Here is a 23,057-nt window from a genome sequence, read left to right on the forward strand (position 1 = left end):
TCAGTGGAATAGGGAATTCCAAAGGCTCCAGAACAAAACCACAGCGCCTGGCAAATGACAAATCCATCAGGTTCAGGGCAGCACCTGAATCCACAAAAGCCATAACCGAGTAGGATGACAAAGAACAAATTAAAGTAACAGACAAAATGAATTTAGGCTGTATAGTACCAACGGTGACAGATTTAGCGATTTTTTTTACGTGCTTAGAGCATGCTGAGATAACATGAGTTGAGTCACCACAGTAAAAGCACAACCCATTTTGACGTCTATGATTTTGCCGCTCAATTCTGGTCAGAATTCGGTCACATTGCATAGACTCAGGTCTCTGTTCAGAAAACACCGCCAGATGGTGCGCAGATTTGCGCTCCCGCAAACGCCGATCAATCTGAATGGCCAAAGCCATTGAGTAATTCAGACTTGCAGGCATGGGGAACCCCACCATAACATTCTTAATGGCTTCAGAAAGACCTTCTCTGAAATTTGCAGCCAGGGCACACTCATTCCATTGAGTAAGCACCGACCATTTCCGAAATTTTTGACAATACACCTCAGCTTCATCCTGGCCCTGAGAGAGAGCCAGCAAAGCCTTTTCTGCCTGGTTCTCAAGATTAGGTTCCTCATAAAGTAATCCAAGCGCCAGAAAAAACGCATCCACTTTCAGCAATGCAGGATCTCCTGGCGCCAGGGAGAAAGCCCAATCTTGAGGGTCGCCACGTAACAGGGAGATAACAATTCTAACTTGCTGAGCGGAATCACCAGAGGAAAATTCAGAAACCTAGATCTATCTCCAGAAAACAACTCAGGAATAGGTACTTTGGGCTCAGACATAGGACTGTGAACAACAAAATCCTGAATGCTTTGCACCCTTGCAGCAAGATGATCCACACTAGAAGTCAGACTCTGAATATCCATGTCTGCAGCTGAACTCAAAGCCACCCAGAGATTAAGGGGATGAGAGAAGCTGGACAGACTGCAGCAAAGGGAGAGGAAAAAAAAATTGTACTCAGGACTTCTCTTATCCCACTTCTGCGATGCATTAAACACTTTTGGGCCTGCTGTACTGTTATGATCCTTAGTGGCTGAGGATCACAGAATGGACTAGCTAAGTTACTGAACATAGAACAAGCTCTAGGGAGGTGGTAACTGGACTGACCGCAACCTGATCCTAACAAACACACTAAAGGTAGCCGGTGAACGTGCCTAAATTCCTGGACGTCTCGACGCAGCCTGAGAAACTTGCTACCCTTATAGAGAAAATGAGACCTCACTTGCCTCAGAGAAATGACCCCAAAGATATAGGAAGCCCCCAACAAATAATAACGGTGAGGTAAGGGGAAAATACAAAACGTAGAAATGAAAACAGATTCAGCAAATGAGGCCCACTAATACTAGATAGCAGAAGACAGGCAGGGAACTGTGCGGTCAGTAAAAAACCCTATACAAAATATCCACGCTGAGAATTCAAGAACCCCCACACCAACTAACGGTGTGAGGGGAGAAACTCAGCCCCCTAGAGCTACCAGCAAGCAAGGAAATCACATATTAGCAAGCTGGACAAGGACAAGTAAATAACCAAAAAAACATATTGAACACTGATGAGCAAAAAATAACCAAACAGAAAACTTAGCTTCTCTTGGAGAGACTGATAGCGAAGGAATTCAGGAGAGATCCAAATAGCACTGAATACATCGACAGCAGGCAAACACTGAAAGTCCAGGTGAACTAAATAGGAAACCAGCTAACAGATAACGAGACAGCTGATCCAGCCTCAGACCTGCAGAATGACACAAAGAGCCACCAGAGGGAGCCCAAAGACAGCACTCACACAGTACCACTTGTGACCACAAGAGGGAGCCCAAAAACAGAGTTCACAACACATGAGTCAGAGTAAAGAGGCTGAAGAGGATGAGTGCAACCTAATAAGAGAGGTGCAGAGGACTAGACTGTGAATTGAGCTTTTTTAACCTTTTGTCAGCCAGTTTGCTGACATTTTGCTGATGCATTATTTAGATTCTGGAGAATCCAAATTGTTGCAAAATTCAAGGAGAAATCAATTTTCTTTAAACAAATGTTCTCATCTCTACTGGGTACATTATGTTGCTTTGTTTTTATCACAGGTGAAAAAACAAGCATGAACGCAAATATTATAGGCAATGGGAAATGATTAGTGGGTAGGGATACTGATTGGTGTAACTCATAACTAGATGCAGACAGGAGTTAACAGTGTTTTTGAAATGGGGCCCAATTTTGATAAATTTACACAATTCATATCACCTTGCTTTAGTTCCTCATAGCGTGATAAACTATAATTTTTTTAATCTGCATGTCACAATTGCTAACAAACAGATGATAGACCCATTCTGTTGTCAACATATTTGCCCACCTATAATCCATTCTTTATCCTCAACCTCTTCAATGAAGTTTATACTTTGCCTGCGAATATCTCAATTAGCTCCAAATATCCTGAATTAGTCACAGTTAGCCACAATCGACATGAAGATAGGCTAGTGATTTGTAGCACAGGACCACAAAAGTGGTCAGGTGTAGTCATATAAAGGCCGACCTTCCATATTTACATGAGTAAAAGGCACAGCATCAAAACAAGCTATATACATAGTGAATTTAGATGTTTCATTAGCCAACTGAAACTAGATCAAGGTAATGGAAAACATCTACGTAGATCACAGGAAACAAATAGACTTATTACTCAAGTAGGAAGAGGAATCTCAAGCAGTTTAAAATATTTAGTGGTATTCATTCATACATATGATTCTTATTTCTTGAATATGATTTCAATTTAAATTTATAAACTGACCGCTATATTATAACTTTTGTCGTGTACCAAATAATACACAAGCCCCAATGGCTTCTCTTTTTTAAGATGTACTGACCATGTTACAGTTTGTAAATAGTGAAAACCTTTTTATTGTTTCAATACATCTCATGTACCATACAGCCCAAGCAGAAAATGGAAATATCTCTGTTTGCAGGCTAAATGAAATATTTAATTATTGAATGCAATGAAAGGTTGAGTGGGAAATTCATCTACAGTAATTGCAGTATTAACACGAATTAATTTGCCTGCTCAACAAAAATAAGGCTATGTAAAGAGATAAACACAAATTGAATGTGGAAAATCCATTACCAATTGCCACCGCATTAATAAATGTAACAAGAAACCACCACCATATCATCTAAGTAGCCGCAATGTGATGTTTTACCAGGACTACATTCTAATCTGTTGGTATCTTTGTTTTTATAGCTTCTTCTACAAAGACCACATATGTCAGCTACAGCAATCATGCCACCTGAGCTGCGAAGGATGATCAACAGATATCTGACACCAAATTTTGGGATGTATCACATTCTAAAGTGAAAAGTCTCTGAAAAGATCAAGTAAACACAAAAGACATAATTTATGGAAAATGCCTGAATTTATTTTTCAAATGAAAGTGTCAAAATATTTTAAACTAAAGCACATGAAAGGAAAATGTTAATGTGCACAAGAAGAGATAACAGAGTCAATGCTATTGTTCACAGATGAAATTGCATTTTTTGAAAAAAAGTCTGTCATATGTTACACCATAAATGTAAGTACTTTTTGTGATTTGTGAGAACTTTCATTCCTGTCCTATATTGTTCTCTCTGTATAGGAGATGAGTTTGTGCATTGTATTGGCTGATTGACATGAAGCCCTGGGTTGTGTTTAATAACTGCAATGGTTTCCGCATGCACAGTTTTTATACAAAAGATATTTCTAATAATAAAGGAATGTTTTGCAAATGGCGAGACTTTGATATTGTTTTGTATTTCTGAACAGGGGCATAACGGTTGCAGTCGCAGGGGTTGTGACTGTGCTTAATAGCAGGAAGGCCCACTGGAGGCCAGTTCTATCTCTAACTGGATCTGCATAATCGAACCAGTGCCAGACCACTGCTGCCAAGGCAAATAAAATCATGTGATACATTAAAATATGGATAGATACTTATCATAAGGACATAGTTTTGCCTCCTTAGAAATCACAAGTGTGGCCACAGTTACAATACTGTGTACAATTTTGGGCTTCAGTGTATAGGAAGAGCATGAATGAAATATAGTGGGAGCAGTGAAGAGTGACCAAGGTAAGCAAAGGTAAAAAGATATCCAGCGCTATAAGAGTGGTCTAAAATGTTTACGTTTATTTCAGGAACATAAGGTGGAAGGTCGGCTCACTTAGCTGATCCTTGAAGTAGACACATGACCACGTTTGGTTAAAGTCTCATTGGCTAAAGTCATCTGCATTCCGGGAGTCTCCCTGGGAAACCCAGCACTTCACCGGCCTGGGGAAGGAGTGAATAAACCTGTCCATAACTACATCCATCTGGGCTGGAGTGGAGGACTCTGGCTGCAACCATTTCTGGACCAAATGCAATAAGTCAAACATTTCTGAACAGGGAGGTTTATACTCCCAATGATGAACCCTTTGGGCTCTGACAAACATAGTGACCTCTGAGCATGCCAGTATCTGTTTTCAGCTTGGTATATTCCTGGGAATCCTATAATGTCAAATTATAATGGGCCTTCTGTGGCTCACCAGTCAAATAGGGAGCCAGCACTTTTGCCCATTGCTCTGGTGGTAGCTTCTCACGCTCTACTACCTTCTTTAACATAGTCAAAAATGCCTCCACATCATCCCCTGGGGATATCTTTTGCATGGCTCGTCTTACCACTTTCCTGACACAGTAGTCATCACCCTGCTGTGGACATTTCCCACCAGAAGTTCCATCTGCCTTTGTTGCTGTTTAATTTGCTGTATTAAGAGTTTATTAATCTCCTGCTGTACCTTGTGCTGCTGCTGTCATCTCAGGATCAGGTGCTTGAGTAGCTCCCCCATTTTGTCTGACCACTGTTCCTTTCATGTAGCTGCCTTCACCCAGGACATACAGTTTATCCACTGCTGCTACACGTGTTCCTGGAATGTTGCCCGTATCCGAAACACCACTTGTGGAAGGTCGGCTCACTTAGCTGCTCTTCAAAGTAGACACAGGACCACATTTGGTTAAAGTCTCTTTGGCTAAATTCATCTGCATTCCGGGAGTCTTTTGGTGGTTTATCACATCATTAAGCAAAAACTCAAACTGGTAACAAATGAAAGTAAAAAGTTCATATACAGTCCTGCCCAGTTTCTCTGGGCAACACACATGGCAGCTCTCACAGGAGCTAGCAGTCAGGAAGCTTCCATTCCTCCACACAAACAAACAGAAAAAAAAGCTAGCTGGATATTTAACTTCATCCAGCCACACCCTATAGATGGAGATATGGTGGGTAGGTATCCCGCCCATCACTGACCTACCCACGATGAAAGCCAGGCCCATATAGTGACTGGATTGTTCTCAGAACATATCATGCTGGAGAAAATACTTATGGCTTTCCAATCACGCAGGAAAGAAACATTTGTGACACTAATCTCCCCTCACGTACGGCACCAGTGACCATGTCACAATAAATATAGAACAGATCATTCAGCAAAAACCAACATGGTTTTGATGACTGAGCCATCGTGTCTATATTTATGTTCCTGAAATAAACTTAAACATTGTTGTCCACTCATGGAGCGCTGGATATTCTTTCACCAGAAATGACATGCTCATGTGACCATGCACATGTAGGAGGATTATAGTGTAAGACTTGTGAGCTGGAATCCCCATTCTTTGTAAAGTTAATAAAGGAGTTATCCACTACCTGAAAACCCTATCTCAATAATTATATTTCACCATATAAAATGAAAACAACCTCAACCATTATTATATCACATGAGCCTTGCAGCCAATCAGCTGCTGCAATTCACTCTCACTTCTTTCATGCATAACTGACATCCAGAAAGAGTCAGGAACCAGCAACAGTTCTCACTTTTGCTAGACCTTTCAACAGCACAATAGGTATATATGTAAATGAAAACCAATAAAAATATAATAAAAAAGGATGCATATGTGCACTGTACACTGAATACTAAATTATGAGGTAGGTGACAAACCAGGCTGCAAATAGGTGATATATAAAAATAGAAGAAAGGAAACCAGCGTAATTTGCCCACCCTGCCATCATAGCATATGTGCCAATATGTATCCAATTGCACACTAAAAACTCAACAAACATAGTGAAAAACACTACACTCTAACAAAGTAGGTAATTTCCCTATTCACTGCATTGCAGTCCAGCAAAGTTCTTAGTTGCATCTGTAAGAAGGTGGACTGGGGGTAACTTTCTTGTGCCAGTTCCGGAACTGTCGGGGCTGTCACCATTGTTGGCCAGGGTAAACTTTCTGACCTGGACTGACCTTTGCACTGTTCAACAAGGGGCGTGTCTGATATAAAAGGGGCTGTGCATGGGAAGAAAGCAGGAGACTTAGTGTGAAGACCACGTGCGCAGCAGGGGAAGGTTGGTGCTCAATCCTGCGAGCAACGTTACAGCGCAGGCCCGCGCTGTAGACCCCCGACTGTCAAGTACAGTGACTGTGAGCAGAGACCTACAGTGTGCCAGCTGGCTCTGCTTCCAAAAGTTCCAGACGCTCCGGGCCGGTTGCTGGCTGCGTGCCGCTTGAGACAGAGAGGGGGACTTGCATAAAACTGTGTCCTACCTCACCTGTAGTGTTCTGCCAAGATGAACCATGCTCGGGCAGCATCATAGACTATTTTTCACTCCTCACAGCGATTCCAGACCGAGGACCCCGCTCGAGCCAGCGAAGACTCGTCGCCACCGTTAGAAAACAGATCTTCAACTTCTTCAGGACTACCCCGGGATCATCAGGTGCTGGGTTGAGGCGCCACCATTGAGCATTGGGACTCTGCTTCTAAGAAGCTGTCGGATTGAAAAGTTTAACCTCTCATGAATAGTTGCTTTGTATATTGTCATTGTTACTTTAATCCGCCCTTATACCAGGCCTTTTCCCCCTGTCATATCCCTGTTTACCCATCACCTCCCTGCATGGAGTAAAATCTGTTAACTCTTGTTCTGCCTCCTGTCCGTTACTGCATCCCGCTAGCTTATCACACATCCACTTTAAAGAAGAAACACATTTGGTGGGTGTACGGCGGTCCTTTACAAAATAATAAAGCAAGTAGAGCTACAATGTAGTGAACTGGCAACCCCAGCCATTTGCGTGCCTGAACTAAAAAAAACAGGTAATGCGGCCACAAGTATACCAGTGCATGAGGTCATACAGTCCACAGAGGCCATTTCGGAACATCCGGTTCCTTCATCAGAGGCAATGTTAAAACGCTATACCTAATGGCTTTTTTGTCTGTTTCATTTGAAGGAAGTAAGACTGAATTAGCCAATTAACTCCTGCTGATTGGCTGCAGGCTCATGTGTCATAGCATCATCACACAAGCCCCAGGAGACCTGGCGCTCACTGGAAATGTGCTGGAACCAGGGGTGGGTGCAGGCTGTTTTTAGTTTATATGGGGGAGAATATAGAAATTAAGAAGGGATTCTTTTAAGTGTTGGACAACCACTTTAAGGGAATAGGCGACCTGCAGTACTAAGACATATTCTGTGGTTGTTCAGTTTGGATAAAACAAAGTCTTAAAGGCGTAAGATCTTATCACAATCTACAAATATAAAGGGACTGTACAGAAATATTTATTTTTATAGCTAGTCCAACAGCAAGAAAGGTGGACATCCTCTACATCTAGAGGAAATAAGTGTGATGCTGAGTCACTACTCACAGACTAGCCATGAAACTGTGTAGTCAGAAGGTCAGATACCAGGAGGGCTTGTGGTACAAAGGGGAAAGACAAAGGTATGGTCAGGAAACAGTCCAGGGTCAAATACCAGGACAGTACATCAAGACAAGGGAATAAGAAAAACAGATAGTCAGAGGCTAAGTCTGGGGTCAGATTCGTGCAGTCAGCAAGCAACAAGAGCAGAAGGAATAATTAAAATGAATGGTCATAACAAATCATAGATCCGGAAACGATATCAGAGAAACACACAATCAGATACAGAATTAAGCACACACCAAGCAAAGATAAGCTACAGCTGACATTGAACTGCTCACAGCTAGCCAGTTAAATATTTAGAAAATCACCAAAGATGGTATGCACCAGGGGATATTCCCGCACAGTGGAGGCCAGATTGAGCAGCAGGGCTGTTAATCAGAATTCTGACAGCCCAGCATGTCCCAGCAACAGATTGAATGACTGGACTGTCACTCACAACACTAACAGTCCAGCACACTACAAGTCCCATAGGGCAGCTGTGCAGTAACTCACAGCAAAGATAAAACCGTGACATTACCCCCTCTTTTAGGGGGACTATTGGACCCACAAGCTTCACAGGAATCCTCAAATGAGAGGCCCTGACCAGTCGATCAGCCCTGGATTGGGCTGGAACCCAGGATCTCTCCTTCAGGCCGTATCCCTTCCAATGGATGCGGTAGTGGAGGTAATTACAGGCCCTCTGGAAATCCACAACTCTCTGTACCTCATACTAAAACTGTTATCAACAGCAACCGGAGGAGGCGAGGAAGAAGGCGACACCACCAAGGGGGCAAACTTCTTTCAACAGGGATTTATGGAAGAAGTTAGGGATGCGGAGAGATGCAGGAAGCATCAACCTAAAAGCCACAGGATTGACAATTTCGAGAATCTCATAGGGACCGATAAACTTTGGACCAAACTTCACAAATGGTACCTTAAGTTTAATGTTTCTAGATGACAGACAAACCCTATCACACACTTTAAAAACAGAAATCACTGAACATCTTTTACAGCCTTCCATTCTTGGTGAATTTGAGCCTCCCCAATATTTTTTTCTTCCTTTATCCCAACATTCCTCTTTCTAAACATCCTGATCTCCACCTCAGAACACCCAGAATTTATCCTGGAAAACTCATCAAACTGGGGGCAAAAAACATAATTTCAGAAAAATGGCAAAGTTCCAGTGGATTGATTGACCCAACTGTTAAAGTCGAATGCTCCCAGATGTACGAATGAGGACCAATACTCCTGCTGAGCCATAAAAAAAACCCTCAAAATTTGCTCCTAAGATTTGATTTGTAGACCCTGGCCTGAATGTCATCCCTTTGATAAAGCTGAATTCAAAGCGCGTGTCAGGGGTCGCGGGCGGGTGACAGCTGCTGTGACATATCATGGGTAAGCACTTGGGAGCTTTTTATGACCAGTCCTTTGATGCACACATTGCACTTTACCTTTATTGTTCTTAATGCTGGACTGGTTGTATGAGTATTATACCTGGCTTATTATTTTTTACATTGTCAGCTGTCCTTTCCTGCCTGGCCTACCTCCATGCCTCCTCCATATGTCTCCATTCACATCTGGATACATATTTTTTATTTTTTTGTTTGCTTTTGTGTATTAATAAAATTTTAGATTTGTTATTACTTATAAATCTTTGGTGGTTTATGGTTTGCTCCAATTTCTAAGTTCTCTAATAGCTTTTGGGAGTACTCTGCCTCTTTACATATTGAACATTTTTTGTTTTGGGTGAGTTATATACCTACTATGTTCTCAGCCCAAGTATTACTATTGTGCTTCCGGATTATTGTTTTATTCATGGTCTGAATATGGTAGAGGACGTGAGTCTAGAGAGAAATAAGGACCATCTGACCTGTCTAAGGGTACTGTCACACTCTGCAACTTTCCAACGATCACAACCAGCGATACAACCTGGCAGTGATCGTTGGAAAGTCGTTGTGTGGTCACTGGAGAGCTGTCACACAGACAGCTCTCCAGCGACCAACGATGCCGAAGGCCCCGGGTAACCAGGGTAAACATCGGGTTACTAAGCGCAGGGCCGCGCTTAGTAACCAGATGTTTACTCTGGTTACCATCGTAAAAGTAAAAAAAAAAAAAAAGTACATACTCACATTCCGGTGTCCGTCAGGTCCCTTGCAGTCCGCTTCCCGCTCTGACTGAGTGCCACCGTAAAGTGAAAGCAGATCACAGCGGTGACGTCACCGCTGTGGCAGACGGCTAGGGACCTGACGGACACCGGAATGTGAGTATGTACAGTTTTTTTTTTTTTACTTTTACGATGGTAACCAGGGTAAACATCGGGTTACTAAGCGCGGCCCTGTGCTTAGTAACCCGATGTTTACCGTGGTTACAAGCGAACGCATCGTTGGATCGGTGTCACACACACCGATCCAACGATGACAGCGGGAGATCCAGCGACGAAAGAAAGTTCCAAACGATCTGCTACAACATACGGTTCTCAGCAGGGTCCCTGATCGCTGCTGCGTGTCAGACACAGCAATATCGTATGGATATCGCTGGAACGTCACGGATCGTACCGTCGTAGCGACAAAAGTGCCACTGTGTGACAGTACCCTAAGAGTTAGCTGTTTATTTGATTAACTGTAAACTAAATTCTTGTGGTCAGTGACCACAGTAACTTGATGAACTGCCCCCTCCAAAAAATGCTTCTGTTCCTCAAAAGCTAATTTAACATTAAGTAACTCACGATTTCAGACATAATTTCTTTCAGCAGACAAAAATTTCTTAGAGAAAAATGCACATGGCTTTAAATTAGTCAGAGTTTTCGACCCCTAAAATATAACGGCCCCCTACCTGTGAAGCATCCAACTCCACAATAAAGGGTTTTTGAAGATTATGTTGGATTAGATCAGGAGCAGACATAAAATACTTTTTCAATTTTTCAAAAGAGCCAACAATATGTTGTGACCAAACTTTGAGATCAGCCACCTTGTGTGTGAAGTCAGTAAGAGGTTTAGCAATCTGAGAAAACCCCTTAATGAATTTCCTATAATAGATTGCAAATTCCCAAAAACTTTGAAACGCTTTTAGGTCGCTAGATTGAACTCAATCTACTGTGGGTTGCACCTTCCCAGGATCTATTTTAAACTCATCCACTGATAAATTGTATCCCAGAATGGAAACCTCCTGAACAGAGTAAATACATTTCTCAATTTTCATAAGCAAAGAATTTTCCCTCAATCTTTATAACACTACATGGACATGTTCCTGATGAGTGTTCAAATCAGGCCAGAAAATGTAAAAATCATGAAGGTAAATAACAACAAATCTACCAATGCAATCATAAAATACATAATTCATAGGGTTTTTAACCCCTTTACCCCCAAGGGTGGTTTGCATGTTAATGACCAGGCCAATTTTTACAATTCTGACCGCTGTCATTTATAAGGTAATAACTATGGAAAGCTTAGATGGATCCCAGTGATTCAGACATGCTTTTCTCAAGACATACGGTACTTCTTGATAGTGGTAAAAGTTCTTTGATATGATTGCATTTATTTGTAAAACAAAATGGAAATTTGGCAAAAATGTTGAAAATTTTGCAATTTTCCAAATTTCAATTTTCATGCGCTTAAATCACAGAGACATGTCACACAAAATACTTAATAAGTAACATTTCCCACATGTCTACTTTACATCAGCTCAATATTGGAACCAATTTTTTTGTCAGGAAGTTATAAGGGTTTAAAGTTGACCAGGAATTTCTCATTTTTATAGCACCATTTTTTTAGGGACCATATCACATTTGAAGTCACTTTGAGGGGTCTATATGATAGAAAATACCCAAAAGTGACACCATTCTAAAAACTTCAATCCTCAAGGTGCTCAAAACCATATTCAAGAAGTTTATTAACCCTTCTGGAGCGTCACAGGAATTTTTGGAATTCAGCCCCTCTGCCGGCTCCAGAACGCTGTGATTATGTTTGATCTCAGTGCTCCGGGGGTTAAAGTGCTGTGAGTATCAGCTGACACCTGGCCGTGATCAGCCGCTCTCCTCCCATGTGCGCGTCTGATCGCCTATGGCGTACTATTCCGTCCATGGGAATTAAGTCCCAGGTCACATGGACAGAATAGTACGTCTAATGCCAGAAAGGGGTTAACCCCTTTAGGGGTGTGTCAGGGTTAGGGGTGTGGTTAGGGTTACCATTGGGATTAGGGTTAGGAATGTGTTTGGATTACGGTTTCAGTTATAATTGGGGGGTTTCCACTAGGGTTGAGCGAAACGGATCGGTCATTTTCATAAGTCGACGACTTTTGGCAAAGTCGGGTTTCATGAAACCCGACCCGATCCCAGTGTGGGATCGGCCATGCGGTACACGATCTTCGCGCCAAAGTCGCGCTTCCTATGACGCTTAAAGCGCCATTTCTCAGCAAATGAAGGTGCACGCAGAGTGTGGGCAGTTTGATGACATAGGTCCTGGTCCCCACCATCTTAGAGAAGGGCATGGCAGTGATTGGCTTGCTTTCTGCAGCGTCACAGGGGCTATAAAGGGGCGTTCCCGCTGACCGCCATCTTACTGCTGCTGATCTGAGCATAGGGAGAGGTTGCTGCTGCTTCGTCAGAAGCAGGGATAGCGTTAGGCAGGGTAAATTAAGCCCCAAACCGCTTGTGCTGTAGCGATTTCCACTGTCCAACACCACCTTTTCTTTTTGGGACAGTGGAGGCTCGATTTCTGTGCAACAGCTCTGTAGCTTATAAGGCTCCCTGATAGCTGCGTTGCTGTGTGTACGCCGCTGTGCAAACCAACTGCTTTTTTCAAAGCACAAATCCTGTTGCTCCTGTTGTGAATTAGACTTTTTTGGCTCCCTCTTGTGGTCACTCGTGATATGACTCTGGGATTGTCTTTCCTCAGTTTGGCACCCACCTGGGTCGTTAGTCCAGGGGTGTTGCTATATGAACTTCCTGAATTCTCAGTCTGGTGCCTGGCATCGTTGTAATCAGTCCTTTCTGTTTGCTCCTGTCTGCTGGTCCTGGTTCTTGCAAAATTAAGCTAAGTCCTGCTTCCTTGTTTTTTGGTTATTTGTATTGCTCTTATTTTTGTCCAGCTTGTACTAAATTTGATTCCTGATTTTGCTGGAAGCTCTAGGGGGCTGGTATTCTCCCCCCGGCCCGTTAGACGGTTCGGGGGTTCTTGAATATCCAGCGTGGAAATTTTGATATGGTTTTTGCTGACCGTATAAGTCATCTTACTATATTCTGCTATTAGTCAGTGGGCCTCTCTTTGCTAAATATCTAGTTCATTCTTACGTTTGTCTTTTCTTCTTACCTCACCGTTATTATTTGTTGGGGGCTTGTATCCAACTTTTGGGGTCTTTTCTCTGGAGGCAAGAAAGGTCTATCTTTTCCCTTCTAGGGTTAGTTAGTTCTCCGGCTGGCGCGAGACGTCTAGAACCAACGTAGGCACGTTCCCCGGCTGCTGCTATTTGTGGTGCTAGGATTAGATATACGGTCAGCCCAGTTACCACTGCCCTATGAGCTGTTTTTTTGTGTTTGCAGACTTGGTATTTATTTCTGAGACCCTCTGCCATTGGGGTCATAACAGTATGCCAGGCCAAAGTTGAATGTTTAATGCATTGCAGAAGTGGGATAATAAGAAAGGAAATTCTGAGGTTTTTTTTTTCCTCTCTTTCTTCCTCCCCTTTACCTCTGAGTGGCTTGAGCTTGCTGCAGACATGAATGTCCAGACCTTGATTACAAGTGTGGACCAGCTTGCTGCTCGTGTGCAGGGCATACAAGATTTTGTTGTCAGTAGTCCTATGTCTGAACCTAAAATACCTATTCCTGAACTGTTCTCTGGAGACCCCATTCATCTGGTGACTCAGCTCAGCAAGTTAAAATTGTTATCTCTTTCTTACGGGGCGACCCTCAGGATTGGGCCTTCTCGCTAGCGCCAGGAGATCCGGCATTGGCAAATATTGATGCGTTTTTTCTGGCGCTCGGATTGCTTTACGAGGAACCCAATCTTGAAATTCAGGCAGAAAAAGCCTTGCTGGCTATTTCTCAGGGCCAGGATGAAGCTGAAGTGTATTGCCAGAGATTTCGGAAATGGTCCGTGCTTACTCAGTGGAATGAGTGTGCTCTGGCCGCAAATTTCAGAAATGGCCTTTCTGAAGCCATTAAGAATGTGATGGTGGGTTTCTCCATTCCTACAAGTCTGAATGATTCCATGGCGCTGGCTATTCAAATTGACCGGCGTTTGCGGGAGCGCAAAGCCGCTAATCCTCTTGTGGTGTTGTCTGAACAAACACCTGATTTAATGTAATGTGGTAGAATTCAGACTAGAAATGAACGGAAAAATCATAGACGTCAGAATGGGTTGTGTTTTTACTGTGGTGATTCTACACGTTATATCAGCATGCTCTAAACGCCTAACAAGGGTTGTTAGTCCTGTCGCCATTGGTAATTTGCAACCTAAATTTATTTTGTCTGTGACTTTTATTTGCTCATTGTCTTCCTACCCTGTTATGGCGTTTGTGGATTCAGGTGCTGCCCTGAGTCTTATGGATCTGTCATTTGCCAAGCGCTGTGGTTTTGTCCTTGAGCCGTTGGTAAATCCTATCCCTCTTAGAGGTATTGATGCTACGCCATTGGCGTAAAATAAACCGCAGTTTTGGACACAGGTATCCATGTGCATGACTCCTGAACATCGGGAGGTGATTCGTTTTCTTGTTCTGCATAAAATGCATGATTTGGTCGTTTTGGGTCTGCCATGGTTACAGACCCATAATCCAGTCTTGGATTGGAAGGCAATGTCTGTGTCAAGTTGGGGCTGTCAGGGAATTCATGGTGATTCCCCGCCGGTGTCTATTGCTTCCTCTACTCCTTCGGAAGTTCCTGAGTATTTGTCTGATTTTCAGGATGTGTTCAGCGAGTCCAGGTCCAGTGCTCTGCCTCCTCATAGGGACTGTGACTGCGCTATAGATTTGATTCCAGGTAGTAAATTTCCTAAGGGAAGACTATTTAATCTGTCTGTACCTGAGCATGCTGCAATGCGTTCGTATGTCGAGGAGTCTCTGGAGAAGGGGCATATCTGTCCATCCTCTTCCCCTCTTGGTGCGGGATTCTTTTTTGTGGCCAAGAAGGACGGATCTTTGAGACCTTGTATTGACTATCGGCTTCTGAATAAAATCACTGTTAAATTTCAGTATCCTTTGCCTCTGTTGTCGGACTTGTTTGCCCGGATTAAAGGTGCCAAGTGGTTCACCAAGATTGATCTTCGTGGTGCGTACAACCTTGTGCGCATTAAGCAAGGAGATGAATGGAAAACTGCATTTAATACGCCCGAAGGTCATTTTGAGTACTTGGTGATGCCTTTTGGGCTCTCTAATGCTCCTTCAGTGTTTCAGTCCTTTATGCATGATATTTTCCGGAAGTATCTGGATAAATTTATGATTGTTTATCTGGATGATATTCTGTTTTTTTCTGATGATTGGGACTCGCATGTAGAGCAGGTCAGGATGGTGTTTCAGGTCTTGCGTGAGAATGCTTTGTTTGTTAAGGGCTCAAAGTGTCTCTTTGGAGTACAGAAGGTTCCCTTTTTGGGTTTTATTTTTTCCCCTTCTGCGGTGGAGATGGACCCAGTCAAGGTCAGAGCTATTCATGATTGGACTCAACCCACGTCAGTTAAGAGTCTTCAGAAGTTCTTGGGTTTTGCTAACTTCTACCGTCGTTTTATCGCTAATTTTTCTAGCGTTGTTAAACCTTTGACGGATATGACCAAGAAAGGTTCTGATGTTGCTAATTGGGCTCCTGCAGCCGTGGAAGCTTTCCAAGAGCTGAAGCGCCGGTTTACTTCAGCGCCTGTTTTTTGCCAGCCTGATGTCTCACTTCCCTTTCAGGTTGAAGTGGATGCTTCTGAGATTGGGGCAGGGGCCGTTTTGTCGCAGAGAGGCCCTGGTTGCTCTGTAATGAGACCATGTGCTTTTTTCTCTAGGAAGTTTTCGCCTGCTGAGCGGAATTATGATGTTGGCAATCGGGAGTTGCTGGCCATGAAGTGGGCATTTGAGGAGTGGCGTCATTGGCTCGAGGGTGCTAAGCATCGTGTGGTGGTCTTGACTGATCACAAAAATCTGATGTATCTCGAGTCTGCTAAACGCCTGAATCCTAGACAGGCCCGTTGGTCATTGTTTATCTCCCGTTTTGACTTTGTGGTCTCGTATTTACCAGGTTCAAAGAATGTGAAGGCTGATGCTCTTTCAAGGAACTTTGTGCCTGACTCTCCTGGAGTCGCAGAACCAGTTGGTATTCTTAAAGAGGGAGTAATCTTGTCAGCCATTTCTCCGGATTTGCGACGTGTGTTGCAGAGATTTCAGGCTGGTAGACCTGACTCTTGTCCACCTGACAGACTGTTTGTTCCTGATAAGTGGACCAGCAGAGTCATTTCCGAGGTTCATTCCTCGGTGTTGGCAGGGCATCCGGGAATTTTTGGCACCAGAGATTTGGTGGCTAGGTCCTTTTGGTGGCCTTCCTTGTCACGGGATGTGCGGTCATTTGTGCAGTCCTGTGGGACTTGTGCTCGAGCTAAGCCTTGCTGTTCTCGTGCCAGCGGGTTGCTCTTGCCCTTGCCTGTCCTGAAGAGGCCTTGGACACACATTTCCATGGATTTCATTTCCGATCTTCCGGTGTCTTAGGGCATGTCTGTCATCTGGGTGGTATGTGATCGCTTTTCCAAGATGGTCCATTTGGTATATTTGCCTAAGCTGCCTTCCTCTTCCGATCTGGTTCCTTTGTTCTTTCAGAATGTGGTTCGTTTACACGGCATTCCTGAGAATATCGTGTCTGACAGAGGATCCCAGTTTGTTTCCAGGTTCTGGCGATCCTTTTGTGCTAAGATGGGCATTGATTTGTCGTTTTCGTCTGCCTTTCATCCTCAGACTAATGGACAAACGGAGCGAACTAATCAGACTCTGCAGGCTTATTTGAGGTGTTTTGTTTCTGCAGATCAGGATGATTGGGTGACCTTCTTGCCATTGGCTGAGTTTGCCCTTAATAATCGGGCTAGTTCCGCTACTTTGGTTTCGCCATTTTTCTGCAACTCTGGTTTCCATCCTCGTTTTTCCTCGGGACATGTGGAGTCTTCTGACTGTCCTGGGGTAGATTCTGTGGTGGATAGGTTGCAGCAGATTTGGAATCATGTGGTGGACAACTTAAAGTTGTCACAGGAGAAGGCTCAGCGTTTTGCCAACCGCCGCCGCGGTGTGGGTCCCCGACTTCGTGTTGGGGCTTTGGTATGGCTGTCTTCTCGATTTGTTCCTATGAAGGTCTCCTCTCCTAAATTTAAGCCTCGCTTCATCGGTCCTTACAAGATATTGGAAATCCTTAATCCTGTGTCCTTTTGCTTGGATCTTCCGGTGTCGTTTGCCTTTCACAACGTGTTCCATAGGTCTTTGTTGCGGCGGTACGTTGTACCTGTGGTTCCTTCTGTTGAGCCTCCTGCTCCGGTGTTGGTTGAGGGCGAGTTGGAGTACGTGGTGGAGAAGATCTTGGATTCTCGTCTCTCCAGGTGGAGGCTTCAGTATCTGATCAAGTGGAAGGGCTATGGTCAGGAGGATAATTCCTGGGTGGTTGCCTCTGATGTGCATGCGGCCGATTTAGTTTGTGCCTTTCACGCTGCTCATCCTGATCACCCTGGTGGTCTTGGTGAGGGTTCGGTGACCCCTCCTTAAAGGGGGGGTACTGTTGTGAATTAGACTTTTTTGGCTCCCTCTTGTGGTCACTCGTGATATGACTCTGGGATTGTCTTTCCTCAGTTTGGCACCCACCTGGGTCGTTAGTCCAGGGGTGTTGCTATATGAACTTCCTGAATTCTCAGTCTGGTGCCTGGCATCGTTGTAATCAGTCCTTTCTGTTTGCTCCTGTCTGCTGGTCCTGGTTCTTGCAAAATTAAGCTAAGTCCTGCTTCCTTGTTTTTTGGTTATTTGTATTGCTCTTATTTTTGTCCAGCTTGTACTAAATTTGATTCCTGATTTTGCTGGAAGCTCTAGGGGGCTGGTATTCTTCCCCCGGGCCGTTAGACGGTTCGGGGGTTCTTGAATATCCAGCGTGGAAATTTTGATCATCTTACTATATTCTGCTATTAGTCAGTGGGCCTCTCTTTGCTAAATATCTAGTTCATTCTTACGTTTGTCTTTTCTTCTTACCTCACCGTTATTATTTGTTGGGGGATTGTATCCAACTTTTGGGGTCTTTTCTCTGGAGGCAAGAAAGGTCTATCTTTTCCCTTCTAGGGTTAGTTAGTTCTCCGGCTGGCGCGAGACGTCTAGAACCAACGTAGGCACGTTCCCCGGCTGCTGCTATTTGTGGTGCTAGGATTAGATATACGGTCAGCCCAGTTACCACTGCCCTATGAGCTGTTTTTTTGTGTTTGCAGACTTGGTATTTATTTCTGAGACCCTCTGCCATTGGGGTCATAACATGCTCCTTCCTTTCTGCACAGCTATCTCGTTTGTTTGTCCACACTTTTGACTTTTGTGTGCAGCAGTCCTTTTTATTGCTGCCTGACATACTTTTCTGAGATAACTGTAGGGAGATAGTAATTGCAGTACAGTCCCTTTTTTTTTTTTTTTGGTTATATCTCTTCAAGCTACTTTTTGCCACAGAAAATATACTCTAAAGGCCCCGTCACACATAGCGATTTACCAACGATCACGACCAGCGATACGACCTGGTCACACAGACAGCTCTCTCCAGTGACCAACGATCAGGGGAACGACTTCGGCATCGTTGAAACTGTCTTCAACTATGCTGAAGTCCCCCTGCAGCACCCGGGTAACCAAGGTAAACAGGGCCGCGCTTAGTAACCCGATGTTTACCCTGGTTACCAAAAAAAACAAACAGTACATACTCACCATCTGATGTCCGTCAGGTCCCTTGCCGTCTGCTTCCTGCTCTGACTGAGTGCCGCCGTACAGTGAGAGCAGAGTGCAGCGGTGACGTCACTGCTGTGCTGTACTTTCACTTTCACTTTGCGGCGCTCAGTCAGTGTGGGAAGCAGATGGCAAGGGACCTGACGGACATCAGATGGTGAGTATGTACTGTTTTTTTTTTTTTTACATTTACGCTGGTAACCAGGGTAAACATCGGGTTACTAAGCGCGGCCCTGCTCTTAGTAACCCCATGTTTACCCTGGTTGCCAGTGAAGACATCGCTGGATCGGTGTCACACACACCGATTCAGCGATGTCAGCGGGACCTCAACGACCAAAAAACGGCCAAGGCCATTCCGACACGACCAGCGATCTCACAGCAGGGGCCTGATTGCTGGTACGTGTCACACATAGCGAGATCGCTACTGAGGTCGCTGTTGCGTCACAAAACTTGTGACTCAGCAGCGATCTCGCTAGTGATCTTGCTATGTGTGACGGGGCCTTTATACAGTGGCCCTGATTTATTCACAATTCTCCCAGAAAATAAAATAAAATTGGGAGATTAAGATTGGCAAATCTGCATCAGTGTCAGTCCTGTGTGTGGCATCTGTCTTTGTTTTTCTGCCACAGAAAACCTACTTTTTTAACAGTGGGCCTGATTTCTTCACAATTCTCCCAGAAAAAAAAAAAAAAGTGGGAGATTAAGACTGGCAAATCTGCATTAGTGCCAGTCCTGTGTGTGGCATCTGTCTTTGTTTTTCTGCCATAGAAAACCTACTGTATAACAGTGGGCCTGATTAAATCACTTGTCTCACATATCCCCCCAAAAAATTAAAATAAAGGGAGAATAATCTTGCCAAACATGTGCATCTGTGCGAGTGCTGTCTGTGGTATCTGTCAGTCATTTTGTGCCACAGGAACTATACCGTGATATAGTGGGCCTGATTCAATCCCTTGTCTCCCATATAAAAAAAGAGGGACATTTCTATTGCCAGTGTGTGCATCTGCGTCAATCCGGCTAGTGCCATATCTGCCAGCCTCTTTCTGCTAATCAAACTGTGTTGTTGTGTAATACAGTGGGCCTGATTTTTCACTGCATTCTCCCACACATAAAGAGGGATATTTCTATTGCCAGTGTTTTTATCTGCGTCACTCCTGTTAGTGCCATATCTGCCGGCCTCTTTCTGCTAATCAAACTGTGTTGTTGTGTAATACAGTGGGCCTGATTTTTCACTGCATTCTCCCACACATAAAGAGGGACATTTCTATTGCCAGTGTGTGCATCTGCGTCACTCCTGTTAGTGCCATATCTGCCAGCCTCTTTCTGCCAATCAAACTGTCTACTGTAATATAGTGGGCCTGATTTTTCACTGCATTCTCCCACACACAAAGAGGGACATTTCTATTGCCAGTGTTTTTATCTGCGTCACTCCTGTTAGTGCCATATCTGCCAGCCTCTTTCTGCCAATCAAACTGTCTAGTGTAATACAGTGGGCCTCATTTTTCACTGCATTCTTCCACACATAAAAAAGGGAGATTTACATTCACAACAAGTTCACGCACACCTTGTACCTGGTTTTACAGGACCACATAACGGTTGTTAGTTTGGTAACATTTTTCCAAGAATGAGGAAGTCTGGTGGAAGAGGTCGTGGCCATGGGCGTTCATTGCCAGCTGGTAATGATGGTAGTGGTGGTGGTCGTGGAGCATCAGGTGGTCGTGGGAAAAGCAATATAGCCCCTAAGTCTCGAGTTGTTGAGCCAGCGTCATCGTCTGGCTACACATGGCCTCGAAGGCTCCCTTTTCTGGGAGTAGGAAAACCACTTTTGAAGCCGGAGCAGGAGGAACAAGTATTGGCTTTCATTGCTGACTCTGCCTCTAGCTCTTTCGCCTCCTCCTCGGAAAGTGCCAAATGTCAGAGCAGTGCATCGTCAGTGGATGCTCCCGGTCAGGAACAAGTCACTTTCTTGTGTCCTTCACCCAGAACAACAGTGAAGGATGCATCAGGCGACACAACTGGTTACTCCATGGAGCTCTTTACACATACCGTGCCTGAGTTAGAAAGGGAAATTGTTAACAGGCCATGCCCATTACAAGATGAATCGGACATGGAGTGCACAGATGCACAGCCACAGCCAGATTATTATGCTGTTCTTTTGACTCAGATCAGAACATTGCCCTCGCAGTGTACTGATCCAGAATCTGACCCCGATGAGACTATGGAGCCCCGTCACGAACGCTATAGCACCGGCTTACACGGTGACCCAGAGGAAGGTGCACAGAACATAGAAGAGGAGGTCATAGATGACCCAGTTGTTGACCCCGATTGGCAGCCATTGGGGGAACAGGGTGCAGGCGGCAGTAGCTCTGAAGCGGAGGAGGAGGAGCCGCAGCAGGCATCAACATCGCAACAGGTTCCATCTGGCAGGCCCGTATCTGGCCAAAAACGTGTGGCAAAACCAAAACCAGTTGTAGGACAGCATGGCCATCAGGTTAAAGTAGCTCAGTGTGCAATGCCTGAAAAGGTATCCGATAGGAAGAGTGCAGTCTGGAATTTTTTTTAACCAAGATCCCAATGATCAGCGCAAAGTCATCTGTAAGAAATGCTCAAGGACCTTCAGCAGAGGTCAGAATGTTAAAAATTTAAATACAAGTTGCATGCATAGACATGTAACCACCATGCACTTGCAAGCTTGGACAAACTACCAAACGACCCTTAACTTTGTAGCACCCTCTCACAATGAAGCTAGTCAGCAACGCGACATCCCTTCCCTCACTGTAAGCCCACCGTTTACCACACCACCTGCAGGTAATGTTGCGGTTTCGTCGCAAGGCCAAAGCAGTCAGGGAATCACCAGGTTCGTGGTCGGAAAAACTGTATGTAGGGCACCATCAAGAATACCATCACCAACCCTCTCTCAGTCACCCATGTCCACCGGCACCCCCGCTAGTTCCACCGTATGCAGCTCTCCAGTCCAGTTCATCCTACATGAGACTCTCGTTAGGAAAAGGAAGTACTCATCCTCGCATCCGCGTACACAGGGTTTAAACGCTCACATTGCTAGACTAATCTCGTTAGAGATGATGCTCTACCGGTTAGTTGAAGCCGTAGCTTTCAAAGCCATGATGGACTATGCTGTACCACGCTACGAGATACCCAGTCGACACTTCTTTTCGAGAAAAGCCATCCCAGCCCTCCACCAGCATGTAAAAGACCGCATTTTCCATGCGCTCAGGCAATCTGTGAGTAGAAAGGTGCACCTGACAACAGATGCATGGATCAGTAGGCATGGCCAGGGGCATTACGTCTCCATCACGGCACACTGGGTTAATGTGGTGGATGCAGGGTCCACAGGGGACAGTAATATTGGGACAGTTCTGCCTAGCCCACAGTCTAGGAAACAGTTGGCTGTAGGCGTTCGTCCCCCCTCCTCCTCCTCGTCCTCCAGCAGAAGCGAGAGCTCGTCCACAGACCACAGTCGCACGACCACTCCATCTGCAGCTGCCACTGTTGCACACGAGGTGTCCAATTATGGAACAGCTAGTGGAAAGTGTCAGCAGGCTGTATTGGCAATGAAGTGTTTGGGCGACAACAGACACACCGCGGAAGTTCTGTCCGAGTTCTTGCAGCAAGAAACTCGGTCATGGCTGGGCACTGTACATCTTGAGGCAGGCAAGGTAGTGAGTGATAAAGGAAGGAATTTTATGGCTGCCATAGCCCTTTCACAACTGAAACACATTCCTTGCCTGGCTCACACCTTAAACCTGGTGGTGCAGTGCTTCCTGAAAAGTTATCCGGGGTTACCCGACCTGCTGCTGAAAGTGCGCAGACTTTGCTCTCACATCCGCCATTCGCCCGTACACTCCAGCCGCATGCAGGACCATCAGCGGTCTTTGAACCTTCCCCAGCATCACCTAATCATCGACGTTGCAACAAGGTGGAACTCCACACTGCACATGCTTCATAGACTGTGCGAACAGAGGCGTGCTGTTATGTATTTGTGGGAGGATACACATACACGGGCAGGCAGTTGGATGGCAGATATGGAGTTGTCAGCTGTGCAGTGGTCGAAGCTCCAAGACCTGTGTCAAGTCCTTCAGTGTTTTGAGGAATGCACACGGCTGGTTAGTGCAGACAAGGCCATAATAAGCATGAGCATCCCCCTATTGCGTCTGCTGATGCAAAGTTTGACGCACATAAAGGAACAGGCGTCTGCAGCCGAGGACGAGGGAAGCCTTGATGACAGTCAGCCATTGTCTGCTCAGGGAAGTCTACAGGACGAGGTGGCGGGCGAAGAGGAGGAGGATGAGGAGGATGATGGGGATGACTATTTTTTGGATGAGGAAGCTTCTCAGGGGGCAATAGAAACTGCTGGCGGTGCAAGGCCGGGTTCAGGGTTTTTGAGGGAGACAA

At 44.8% G+C, this 23,057-nt stretch overlaps 1 protein-coding gene across 2 annotated transcripts in view; it reads left to right on the plus strand.

Moving 5' to 3' along the window:
• The window catches only part of GRM8 (glutamate metabotropic receptor 8), a 1,957,382-nt gene extending 1,953,594 nt beyond the window's left edge, over positions 1-3,788 (plus strand). Inside the window, exon 11 of one of the 2 annotated variants that reach the window (XM_077264926.1) lies at positions 3,263-3,788. In XM_077264926.1, coding sequence (XP_077121041.1) covers positions 3,263-3,312 — 50 coding nt within the window. In that variant the 3' untranslated portion in view covers positions 3,313-3,788. The remainder of the gene's footprint in view (positions 1-3,262) is intronic. The other variant, XM_077264927.1, reaches the window with a different exon arrangement.
• The last annotated feature ends 19,269 nt before the right edge of the window (positions 3,789-23,057 follow it).

Source organism: Ranitomeya variabilis, chromosome 5 (genome assembly GCF_051348905.1).
Source record: "Ranitomeya variabilis isolate aRanVar5 chromosome 5, aRanVar5.hap1, whole genome shotgun sequence".
NCBI lineage: Eukaryota > Metazoa > Chordata > Amphibia > Anura > Dendrobatidae > Ranitomeya > Ranitomeya variabilis.